The 12,681-nt window shown below is 34.0% G+C and overlaps 1 protein-coding gene, 1 long non-coding RNA gene and 1 pseudogene across 5 annotated transcripts in view; 2 read left to right on the top strand and 1 right to left on the bottom strand.

The window, feature by feature from the left end:
• Positions 1-648: 648 nt before the first annotated feature.
• On the bottom strand, positions 649-2,210 carry LOC113050456 (glutathione peroxidase 2-like; annotated as a pseudogene).
• Positions 2,211-2,544: 334 nt separating this feature from the next.
• LOC113051101 (uncharacterized) lies at positions 2,545-6,724 on the top strand. 4 transcript variants are annotated; one of them, XR_003276849.1, is made up of 9 exons: positions 2,545-2,706; positions 3,531-3,589; positions 3,819-3,943; positions 4,147-4,239; positions 4,453-4,507; positions 5,116-5,216; positions 5,821-5,897; positions 6,075-6,237; positions 6,319-6,724. It is a non-coding gene; the product is annotated as an uncharacterized LOC113051101 (long non-coding RNA). The 4 variants fall into 4 exon arrangements; XR_003276848.1 differs by having other exon boundaries at positions 5,816-5,897; positions 6,075-6,242; XR_003276847.1 differs by having other exon boundaries at positions 6,075-6,242; positions 6,319-6,723.
• A 628-nt stretch (positions 6,725-7,352) lies between these two features.
• The window catches only part of LOC113050455 (testis-expressed protein 264-like), a 53,982-nt gene continuing 48,653 nt past the window's right edge, over positions 7,353-12,681 (top strand). The window contains exon 1 of the mRNA XM_026213422.1: positions 7,353-7,891. Coding sequence (XP_026069207.1) covers positions 7,634-7,891 — 258 coding nt within the window. The 5' untranslated portion in view covers positions 7,353-7,633. The remainder of the gene's footprint in view (positions 7,892-12,681) is intronic.

Genomic DNA, 12,681 nt, shown 5'->3' with positions numbered 1-12,681 from the left:
ATAACATTAAGAAATCGATTCGCATCAGATGATTTATAAATGTGTCATAATCTTCATGATCAGTCAAAAGATTCCACCGAATCGGATGTATTAATGTTTACATATTATTATCACTATTATTATTCTTTTTAAATAAAGATATGTGCATTTATATCAATAAACTATAAGCACTACCAGTAAAATATTTTGGAATAATTAAGATTTTAAAATAATGTTCGCCAAGCATGCATTTACTTGATAAGAAGTAAACAACAATATTGTGAAATATTACAATTAAAATAACTTTTTTTTTCTATTTCAGTATATTTATTCATATGTATAATAATTGTGTGATTTTTGTGATTTCAAAGTTGACTTTTCAGCAGTCATTAATTTGGTCTTTAGTGTCACATGATCCTTCGAAAATTATTTGAATATGCTGATTTGGTGGTCTATAATTATATAATAGGTGGTCCAAAATATAAGCAAATTCGATTTTTGTTTTTTTGTACCTGCAGTGGGAAATTCTACTCCCGCCTCACACACCCACACTAGAGATACGTTTCCACTGGAACTCATTAAAATAGAATGAACCTCTTCAAAGCACCTGATGATCAGTACCGTATTACACAACAGATACAACCCTTAGGGAAATGAATGAAGGCAATCTTGAAACTTGAGCAAGGAAACATTTATTGGTTCAAAATGCATGTTGTGCCACCCAAGAGCTAAATGAAACTGTTCAGTTAGGACTTTTGCACGGCATCAGATGCTCCCCACAGACAAGCATGTTTACAGGAGCACCTTCATGAAGTAAAAGTCCAAACATAGCATCATCATGCACGTGAGAGCACAACCTGTCATGAAAGCCTATTGGAGATCCATATAGGGGAAGGTTTGCAATGCAGAAGCTGGATTATTACTTCATTAGCCATTTTAGTTGGCTACGCTGAGAAGTTTCTTGATGTCTCCTTCAATGTTGCTGGTCAGGTATCTCCTGCTGTAGCGTTTGAATGGTGCTCCATCAGATCCAATGAGAAACTTCTCAAAATTCCAAGCGATGTCGTTTCTGCACACAGGACTCCACACAATAAATTTGGGGTCGTTCATGAAGGGCATTGGCTCATCGCTCGGGAATGGAAGTTTCTCCTTGAGGAATAGGAAGAGAGGGTGAGCGGCTTTCCCGTTCACGTCAACCTTCTCCAAGAGCTGGAATTTAGGTTCAAAGCCATTGCCAGGACGGACATACTTCAAGGACAGAAGGATCTCTTCATTTGTACAGTTTTCCTAAAACAGCAAAGCAAAGAAAAATAAATGAGATAATCAAATACACGTTTGAACAGGTATTCCAGTAATAATTTGCAATAACACTGATTATTATGCCTTTGAATATTATGATTATTACTGATTATTATGACTGTACAATAATGAGGCAGTGATGTATGAGAGGCTCTCCTAAATTAAGAATATAGTAGATGACTGAGTATAGGCATTGCAGATGGCTCAATATTACACTCATATATTCAAAGTAAAAACTATATAAAAAAAAAAAAACATATTAGAGAATCTCTTTAAGATAAAATGACTACTAAACCAAAGAAAAATACTTTTGAAAGAGTGTTGCTTAATATGTGATTACTCAATTTGAATTGATTTTGTTTTGGTAAATTTTATAAACATAAAATCTAATTTCATATAACTCATTTTATATATTTTTATATAAATGTTGATTGTTAAATATATATATATATATATATATATATACACACACACATACATATTAGAAGTCCTATACTTAGTTATTTAATAAATTTGGCACATTTCATATAAATAAAAAACGAGTTTTGCTTTGGCTATTGACTTTAACGTATACTATTTAAACAATTCTTGATAAGAAATCTAAATTATAATTAAATATAGCTAATCTTAATCAAACATAGGGTTTACTGTAAGTCATCTTACCTGATAGCCGAACTGATTGCAGGGAACTCCCAGAATCACAAGCCCTTTCTCTGAGAAGCGTTCGTGGAGCTCGTTCATCTGGGTGTAATCCCTGGTGGTCGTTCCTCAAAGAGAAGCGACATTCTCGATCAGGACCACCTTGCCCTGGAAAGAAGAAAACTTTAACTCCTCACCAGTAAGGGTTTTGGCTGTTATGTCGTAAAATGATTTTATTCCGGCCATGTTTACTCCCACACCGTTGTCTCGCAGATAACTAATACAGAGACTAGGAAAATTACACCTGTATAAAACTGACAAATGTGGGCGGCGTGCTATGCAGCGACCAATCACGGCAAGACATTCCACGCCTACTTTTAATACACGCCCATGAAATATCAGGGAGTATCATAGAGTTACGTTTACAGCTAAAGGTTGGGAATATTTATCTTCTTTCCTGTGGGTATGATTACTTGCTATTTGATGTATTTCGCATTTTTTAAATCAATATAGAGAAAGGAAGATATAGACAGATATAGTTAATAGACATAAACATACAGTAAAGTCCCAAAACAATTCGTACCATAAACAAACTTTTACCACGGTCCCTAGATTTTACGAAACACTGGCGCGGGGGGCAAGGATACGCAAGAATGCAGGTTGCAACCGTTGCAACAGCAGCAGACTTGTCATTTATTTTATGCTCAAGCCTAAAATTAATCAGCATTTATTAATATAACATTTAAGTAACAATCGTTTAAGATCAGCATTACTGGGAGTAACGTTAAGGTAAACACTTCTGACCACACCTTGTTCCAAATACGGTAATTTCGTCGAGTTAGTCGAATGTGTAATTTAGTTCTTGCGTCATAAAATGATTGTTTACCATCTTCAGAGATGGATTCTGGGATTGTTTGATTGTTTCTTTTTTGAGGAGATATGATGAGATCTTTCATGTACCATGATTAATACTTGATCTGTTGTATTTTTGTTTCTTTTTTTGTATCTTTCCTTTTTTTTCCATTAGTTCTGTTGACTTTGGATGTATTGTTAATACATTTTATGTAATGTATGCTAAAGAAGAAATTAATAATAATAATAATAATTAATTAAAAAAAAATCTTAACTCAGATCAGAAGATCAGAAGCGGTAAGATTGAACTGATATGAGATGTTACAGCAAATTAGTTATTTCACATTAGGTAGATGAAATCACACAACTGATAGCTTAATTATGGCAATGTTGTTTGCATTCAATATTTTTTCAGTAGCATCTACGAAAAAATCCTAGATTCCCCAGTGTGAGAAACAGCTTATCATTGCATTACTTTTTTTTCAAGCTTACTTTAAATGTTTACATTGTTAAATGGCTGTTTTATAGATAATTCAGGAATTTATATCTACACTGGAAACATATATTGAAGACCTAGAGAGATTCTGAAACTGCCTGCTACCTTGTGTGCCAGCATCCTCTTCACAGCAGGATATTAATGCACTGATTCTTGTTTTTCCATCTGAAACTTTACAAGAATTCATAACATTGTTTTATGCAATTGTTTTATTACTCATATACTCTTTATTTTTATTTTTTGTTTATTTTTACTCTAATGTCAGTTCTAGCTCCTATCAGGGAAGTCTTGTATACTTGTTGGTTGGAACAGAGATGCTACAAGGTAAACACAGCAGCACAAATTTACCTCTGAAAATACATAATAAACCAGTTGAAAAACTGGACCGAATTGTAGATGGCAAGGTACATTAATAATGATAATGTGAGAAACCTACTCGAAGAAAATGCCAACAGTTCCTTTGTAGTAGACATAAATGTTTGTAATAACCAAATTGTGGCATTGCTGGGACCAGTGTCTGACTGATGTCTGATTAACTGCTGTGTATGTGTAGGAGTTGAGCAGTAAGCTGATGCAGATGGTGTCTGTGGCTCTGGTGGAGATCCAGCAGGACATTATTACCAGCCTTCCTGAAATCCTGGAGGATTCCCAGCATGGAGACATGGCCAAACAACTGAAGTAAATTAACAGTAGCTGTTCCTGCTGTTTTTTGTGCCATTTCCCAATGCATGAAATTAAAGTTGTGTTGTTTTGACCTATCAACATAGTAATTATAGCTGGCCGTGATGGTAATGCTGTCTATGACTATAATGTAGATACTTATTATCATTGTGTATGTTGTGTTTAAGTGAGTCTGTGTCTGTGTCTGCTCTCTTGTGCAGTGGTTTACTTCAGCCGAACACTCGCTGAAGCTCGCTGTGCCTATATTGGATGCTTTATCCAGTTTGAATCTGAGCTCTGCGTTACTGTCTGAGGTACTTCTAAACAGGCAAATATCTTCCCTAAAAATATACCCTAATCTTCAGTGTCATATAATCCTCCAAAAATCCTTCTAATATCCTTGATGGTGGGTAGTATGGGAGCATGCGGGTAAACTCTCCTGGTGCATTGAAATGGTTTTCGCTTATATACCCTCAATAGTTTTGTAATCTTTGATCTTCATTTTTCATCTTGTGTTGTTCATGTAGAAATAAACCTGAAGGCTCTTAGGCTCTCACGCTGCTCAAAGAGACACACAGACAGGTGAGTGAGATGATCTGATGGTTCGAGTGTGTACAACACGTTCAAAAGTTTGTGGTATTCTAGATTTATGAAACGAGTCTCTTATGTTCACTAAAGCAGTAAACAGACAAAACTGGAGTCAAGAAAGAAAGTTTATTACTGAATACTCAGCGCTGATCTTAGATTAACCCTTCTGTTACTGTACACTATAAAACAAGATGTTTTTATATACCATAAATGATGTACCTTGATATAGAGCAAGGTTTATATACAAATAAAACAGAAACAGTAAAAATTATACACTTACTACACAAGTTGTCTTTAAATTGTTCAAATATAAAAAATACTGATATAATGAAAGTCTCAGGGATTACTTAGAGTATCTTTTAGTATGCTAATATTTTCATGCATATAGCTTCATTATATGTGATGTATGAAAAATGGCTGAAATTCACTTCAAAATATTTCACAGTTATGCACTTCAGAATTCAGTGTTTATTTGCTGTTTGTTGACGGCGCTAATCCATACAGTATATCAACCTGTAATTAGCTTTTTTTTTTTTTTTTTTTTATCAGCATTGAATTAATTAATAATCTCTGCAATGTTTCAATCCGAATGACTCTCACAGGCATTTGTCTCCACTTTGTCTGTCCCCGTTTTTCCTCCTGCTGGGGTTCTGTGAAGAAGTGCAGCACCAAAGCGATCTGGAGGAGACTGATGCTCTGCTAGGTCAGATACTGTACTCCTGCAGTTTTTTTTTCTATTCTAGATTGTGTTTTGTCTTGAACACTGAGTAAAAAAAAATGTTTCATTAGATGCCCCTATTTTTTCATGTTTTCATATTATGAATATGTATAACCTGTAAGATTAGTTCTAACATCACAAGATGCATCAAATGTATTTAAGTTTGAAAAGCATGTTTGGAGAGTTTTGTGCTGTTAAAGGCTGTCCTCTGATTGTGACTGATATAGAGGTGGTGGAGAGTCTGTCTGAGACTGAGAGAGAGTTCCTCTGTTCTCTGCTCTTTTACACCATCAGCTGGTTCAGAGAGGTTAATATACCTCTTCAGTACAGCATAATACTAAATTCAGAGTGACTTGACAGCCATCATCGATCAGTTCAAGTTCTCATATGACTGTTTTGCCTTTTTGAAGTACTCACTTCATGTGGTACCAGTACAGGTACCAGTGACAGAGTGACTTATGTACTTTATTTATGTTTATTCATTTGTATTTATTTATATGCATGTACTTATTTTAATTACATTTGTCTATTTGCTATATTTAATTTTCTCTGTAAAAGTTAACATTGTTTGTTGTGTTGGCTAGACCAGGCTACACTCCTCCTCCAGCTAACTTTGATGGATGATACCATCTTCTTCAGTTGCTCTGCCAAAGAAAGGAAAGAAAGGTAAGAATGCTAGAGAAATCAGCATACTGATTTGTGCTATATAAAAGGTCAGTCCTTCACAGGTACAGACATACTCAATGTCCACTGGTTTACTGACATCTGTACTGACATTTTTATTTTATTTTCAAGCTTTTAGTACTTTTTACATCCCCAAACTGACAATTTTTGTTGTGGCAGGATCATCCAGAGAAACCGAACGAGAAGGAGAAAGAAAAGGATGCCAAATCAGGGATCAGTCTGTCTTCGTACTGGCCGTTCTTCAGAGAGCTGGATGTTGAAGCTCTGAGCGTGCTTCAGTGTGGCCTTCTGTCACCGACACGTTTAGACACTGAGCTGCATAGTAAGGTAAAATGAGTCTGTTCTCAGTACGAGTACATACTTTCATTTTATGAAAAATAATAGAGAGCTGTTTTGTCTGTAGTTAAAGGAGGAAGTGCAGTTGGGCCATGCAGAATTACTTTTCCTGCTGGAGAACATGTGGCGTAAACTGGACTTTAGTTTGGCTTCTGCACCAGCCAAAAAGGCTCCATTTCTCAAAGAATGAGAACACACACATATCTAAACCTGCTTTACCCTGTTTTATGTTTTTCTACAATGTTGTTCTAATCAACCAATCAGTTATTATATTTATTATTTTATAATTAAGAAATGAAACACTAAAAACTAAAATAATTCATATTATTTTATTCATTATTTTAATCCTTTACATTACAATTATGCCATCATTCACCAAAGTTTGGCATTATAATGCAATTAAATAGTTTACTTTAATAAAAGTGTTAAGTGTAATCTTTGGCAAATTGCAAAATATGTATTTTTCATACTGTAGATTATAATGATGCAAAAATTGTGTTTTTTGGATTAATTATAATGTAATTAATTAAATTTAATAGCAGCTTTAAATGTTCTCTTTAGAAAATTCAAAAAAATACAATATATTAGTAAACAGCACACTATTGTTGCTTTTTTATTACAAAAAAATATATATATTGGGGATTTTTTTATCTTATTAAATTGAAGATTTTGATTAATGCTGTTGCGCAATGTTCAGTTATCAATAATCAAGTGGTTTTCTTGAACAGCTCTAATTTTATTTGCTTGTTTTTATATGACAATTTGTTTATTTGTTTTTATATTCAATACAAATGTTAATGTTAATAATTTTGTCAGTTACATTAATTTTGACCATGAGTGTTTTTTTTATGTATGTTCTTGTTCAGTATATGAATGTATGACAGAGATGCTGACAATTCCACATAATGAAATCATAATAAACATTATTATTAAACCTTAATTTAAATATTGGTGAAAAAAACTTTAGAACATCCACGTGTTTCGGTTGATCGCTCCAAGAATCACTGAATCGGTTTTACATTCTACCTGTTCGAAAGAACCGATTCGCGGAAATGAGTCGGACTTCTCATCACTTTGGTTGGCTCGTTTCAAGCCAACCCTCTGAGTCACAGTCACATGGTGCATCCAGGAAGAAACGCGTACAATGTATATGTACAGAGGAAGATAAACAAATGCTCAGCTGTGTCAATAACACAACTAAAACACGGGTGTAAACTGACCTGCAGTGAAGCACAGATACTGTAAACATCTACCGGGCGACACGGATGCAAACAGGCTTGTTCGGAAAGCGGAAGGATTGGTTTTGTGTGTGCCATCACAGTAACTGACAATTATTCATAGACATTGAGCGTTTGTGTCGGATTTTCTGACAGCCGTGCAAAATGTCTGACTTTGTAATTTTACTGCTGATTCTGTTTTTGGTCATTTGTCTTATCTTAACTGTGGTGGGCTTCGTTTTTTACTCCGGGCTTTTCTCTGAAGTCGTGATTCGGACTGGATCTCCTCCGGTGAAAAACATCACGATTGCATATAAGTTTAGAAAAGGATCGTACAAGGCCAGCGGAGCAGCTTTCACGGAGAGCTGCAGTATCGGACCGAAGCTGTCTTCTGTCGGTGTGTTTTACGATGACCCCAATCAGGTCAGTAGGTCACCTTTATTTATTTATTTATTATTTATTATTATTTTTCCAAATGGAATTGCTGGTTTGTGAAGGAATGACTGGGAACGTACCATTGGCCCATTTTGAGGTTATACACCAGATAGTTCATCAAGAGTCTCTGCTTTGCAATTTTTATTTATTTTTATATAACATTTACATTTTACATTTGTTCATTTAGCTGACGCTTTTATCCAAAGTGACTTACAATTCCAACTAGGAGCAACTGGGGGCTAAGTGTCTTGCTCAGGGACACATTGGTGTCTCATAGTGGATTCGAACCCCGGGTCTCTCACACCAAAGGCATGTGCCTTATCCACTGCGCCTGCGCCAACACCACCCCTATAATATAAGATTGTCCTATTTTAATCAATGTGATAAACTAGGTCAAAAGTAATCAAAAAGTACTCTGATTATATTACCTAAAATGATGATATCAATTATGATACTAACAACAATTTATGTAATGTAATTTGGAATCAGTAGCATACTACAATTTTTAAGTAATCTACCCACAGAATTGCTGATTAGAAATCTTAGAATATAGTGTTAATATAGTCATTCTGTTTGTCCAAACAATCAAAATATGTCAAAGGATGTCTGTTATGTCACAAATCAAATTAAGCCTTAAATCTTTGTGATTTAAGTAAATGTGTGGACCTAATTGGACAGACACTCGGTTGAATATGGCATACATCTTAGAATAGAAAAGGAAAAAATTAAACATTTTAGTCGCATGCTTCTACATTCAACACAAGGCCTATTGAAACCATAAGGTGAAGCGACTCGGACAAAATGTAAGTAATGTAGGTTTGAAAAATGGACACTAAAAATAAAATGAACTCCAGGCTGGCAGTATTTTGTTACAGACCGTACTAATGGCTGTGATATTGTCTGAATTGAGTTAGGAATATATTACACTATGAACACCATTGATATTATTATACACACTCAAGACAAACCAGCTTACTTGTGGGGGGAAAACAATTATTAATATTATAACGTTCCATGCTATTACCCATTTGGTACTTCACTTCATGGTGGTGCCCCAGTATTTTTTGTAAATGGAAAAAGAGACATGGCATGACATTATGCATTAAATTATATGTTTCTTTTCCAGTGAGCTAAATGAAATGCTTAGTTCATCCAAAATGAAAATTCTGTCATCATTTACTCACCCTTATGTTGTTCTAAGCCATATATATATATATATATATATATATATATATATATATATATATATATATATATATATATATATATATATATATATATATATATATATTTATTTTATTTTTTTATTTTTTATTTTTTTTAACATGGATGGAACCCAAAAGGAGAAATTTTTGAGCTGCAATCTTTCAAAGTAGATGGAGACAAGGTACTGTCAAGCTACTAAAGGATAAACAAAAACAAAAAATGCACCTTAAATGCATTATAAAATAGTCCATGCAGTTTCTGGGTTATATTCCCAGTCTTCTGAAATGTGTGAGGAACAAGTAACCTTGTTTGTAAGCCATAGTCATAATGTACTTTATTTGTATGAAATCAAACAACTTTATCTGTGTTCTGAAGAAAAAAGTAAAGATGTGATTTAAAAGTTGTGGTGATGTGAAGTAATGATAGGATTGTAATTTTTTGGTGGGGCCGAACAATTCGGATATTTGCGCTGCTAAACCAAAAAGGAAATGCAAAGTAAAGGGTGTTCTCCCAGTGCTGCGTAAAAAAAACATAAAAACACATTAGCTTAGTTGGCTTAAGCTGATCCCTGTGTTTCTACGAAAGTTGTCAAAGCAGGTCATGCATTTTTTTGTAATCAGGCCAGTAGATCTCTAACCACTAGATGGCACTCATGGTGCAGGATAAAGAAAGTAACTTGCAGTGGAAATTGTCCAGTTCAGGCATACAGGTTGATTGTCAAGGATGTACAGGTCTTCTTTTATTTTTTCGTTATCATTTTATTACTACTACTACTTCTACTAGTACTACTATTATTAGAAAAAGTAGTATTAGAAGTAGTAAATACAACAACAATAATAGTAATAATAATAATTGTTTGTCATTTTTAGATAATAATTATTATTAACAACAACATAATATTGCTAATAATTGGATTCTTTTATTATGTATGAGTACAGTGGCTATACAGTATACTTGGACACTTACACAACACTTTTTTAAATAATATTTTAAATAATTAAATAACTGTTTTAAATAATCATTATAATACTAATTAGTAGTAGTAGTAGGAAGCAGTAGGAAATAGAACAATAATAATAGTAATAATAATAATTATTGTTTGCCCTTTTTTAGATTATTAAAATAATGATAATTACTATTGTTATAAACAACAACAGTAATTCTAATAATGATACTTTTACAATTACAATAACTGTCATTTTTATTAATGTTTTGTTTGAATTTGTTTATATGTCTTTTGTGCTTTTAATATTTAGTTATGCAGTGACATTCATTCATTTTAAAAGCCATGTGCCATGTGAATATAACTGATCATTGTATATAGTAGAATACCTTGAGTGTTATGATTCTGGGACCATTCATGTAGGTGATTTTGTTCTGAGCTACATTGCATTGTATACAGTGATGCTGTTTTACAGTACTCTGGCTGCTCTCCCAGCTGCTTAATGCAGTCATGTGCAGGGGTGACATCCGAGGGGATTCGCCTGTTTATTGTCTTTGTATTGAGATGGGTTGGGGCTTTCGATTGGCATTCTCACCTTTTAGTGTCCAGCCACTGTCTCCCCTAAAGCCAATTAGCTTGAGATCTGACTATGATCGGTTGTTAGCACTCACTGAGGTCGCTGTCCGATTTTAATTGGCATTATGCTCTGCACTTATTAGCATGCTCAGCCCCCCCGCAGGAGGCAGGGGTTGATATGGTCTGTTCAGAAGGTCAGCTACCAGCGGAGCCAAAGTGTTTGAGCTTGACAGCGTAAAATAGAGGAATTTACACTTTAGTGAGGTAGATCTTTTTATATATATATATATATATATATATATATATATATATATAAATACTGAGAATGACTGTACCTACTGGCTTATTAGTGGCAATGGAAAACCTGTGATTCATCTTCTGCATTTAAATGACACTTCTTAGTGGTTCATATTCTAGACATAAACACAGTTTATATTTACAGTACATGCAGTATTTCCAATGATGAGTAGTATAGCGTCACTAAACATAGCAAAACTATTGGTTCAAATAATGTCGCATTCATCTGAAGAAAAATACAGAAAAAAAGAGTAATATTGTGAAATACTGTTACAATTTATAAACATATCTTAAGTGTCACATTATCCTTCAGAAATCGTTCTACTATGTTGGGTTGGTGCTCAAGAAACCTTTGTTATTATTAACAGTGTTTTATTTGTTATTTTATTAGTTTTTTTTGATGAACACAATTCAAAAGAATTTTTTTTTTAAATAGGACTTTTTTTAACAATTTAAATGTTTTAACTTTTTACTGTCACTTTGGATCAGATTAATGCATCCTTTCTAAATAAAAGTATACACTGTTTCCAAATAAATAAAAATACGTTTTTGGAACTGAATGATAAAATCAGTTGCTTTTTCATACCAATATTGGTGAAGTTTTTTCTGTGTTGATCAATCTGTCTGCTTGACAATCCAATTTAGCAGCAATAAAAATAAAGTGAGATAAACAGACTGAGAACTTCAACTTATTAGATAAACAGATGTGGAAAAATGTCCTTTGGGAATATTTGCAAAAAAATAATTGCAATATGTTATTGCAATACTCACACAGTCGGTGTGTTTAAAAAATCACAAAATGTTTAAAATCACTTTAACATCATATGCCAATTATGTATTGTAATAATAAAAACATATCATGGGGCCTCTTGTGAATTCCACTCCAAGTATTGAGAGAGTCAATTTTGTAAAATTTCTTGTTGATGATCGGTCTTATTTTAGATTAAACTTATGGCAAAAGTTTTGAAAGTATGAGAAGTCACCGTTATGATCTGATATAGGGAATGAGAACAGAAACAGTTGAACCAACAAATGTGCTGTTAATTTGGTTTCCCACCCTAATTCTGACCCATTTCTGTGGATGGTCATAGCTTATACCAGAAACACTGACTCAAGTGATGGTTTGTGACTTATGCAGGGTATTATGAGTCAGGGATGAACTTCAGAGTTGAGACAAGTTTGAACTTTTATGCTCCAACTGTGTTTGAACTAAATGATTTTTATATTCAGTCACCCTTCATTAATGCCATTCAGCCTTGTGATGCACCAGCATGAAACCAGCCTATTTATTACTGTTTATAAATGGAAGAGCTTATTCTCTTCAGGCAGTTCATTCAGCTCAAGTGTCTACACTCAGGGCTGATTGGAGAGGATGCTTTTCAGGTTTTATACGGCAGTCAAAGTGAATCAGTTGTTACTTCTGTGGAACACGGGCTTGATGAACAATCAGCAGAACCTCCGCAAACACTGAATCAATCATGAAAGTTAATGGTAGAAGCAAAGAGCTGCCATTTAAAACTGGCCTAGTTTGTCGAGAGTTAATGTATTAAATCAGCGAACCAGCGAAGCCTTTACAGCTATTTCACAGCACATCAAGTCCCTATACTCTGCCTTATACATTCATCGTCTAAACTAAAATCACTCTGACATGTCTTTATTGTTCTCTTTGCTATATGTTCTGTTTTGTAGGTCAGGTTCTTCACAGTCAAACACCCAACTCATCGAATCTGTCTGTCTGAAGTATTACATTTAATAA

This window comes from Carassius auratus, chromosome 31 (genome assembly GCF_003368295.1).
Source record: "Carassius auratus strain Wakin chromosome 31, ASM336829v1, whole genome shotgun sequence".
Taxonomy (NCBI): domain Eukaryota; kingdom Metazoa; phylum Chordata; class Actinopteri; order Cypriniformes; family Cyprinidae; genus Carassius; species Carassius auratus.
The sequence above is the reverse complement of the archived record's forward strand: the minus strand, read 5'-3'. Positions and strand labels throughout refer to the sequence as shown.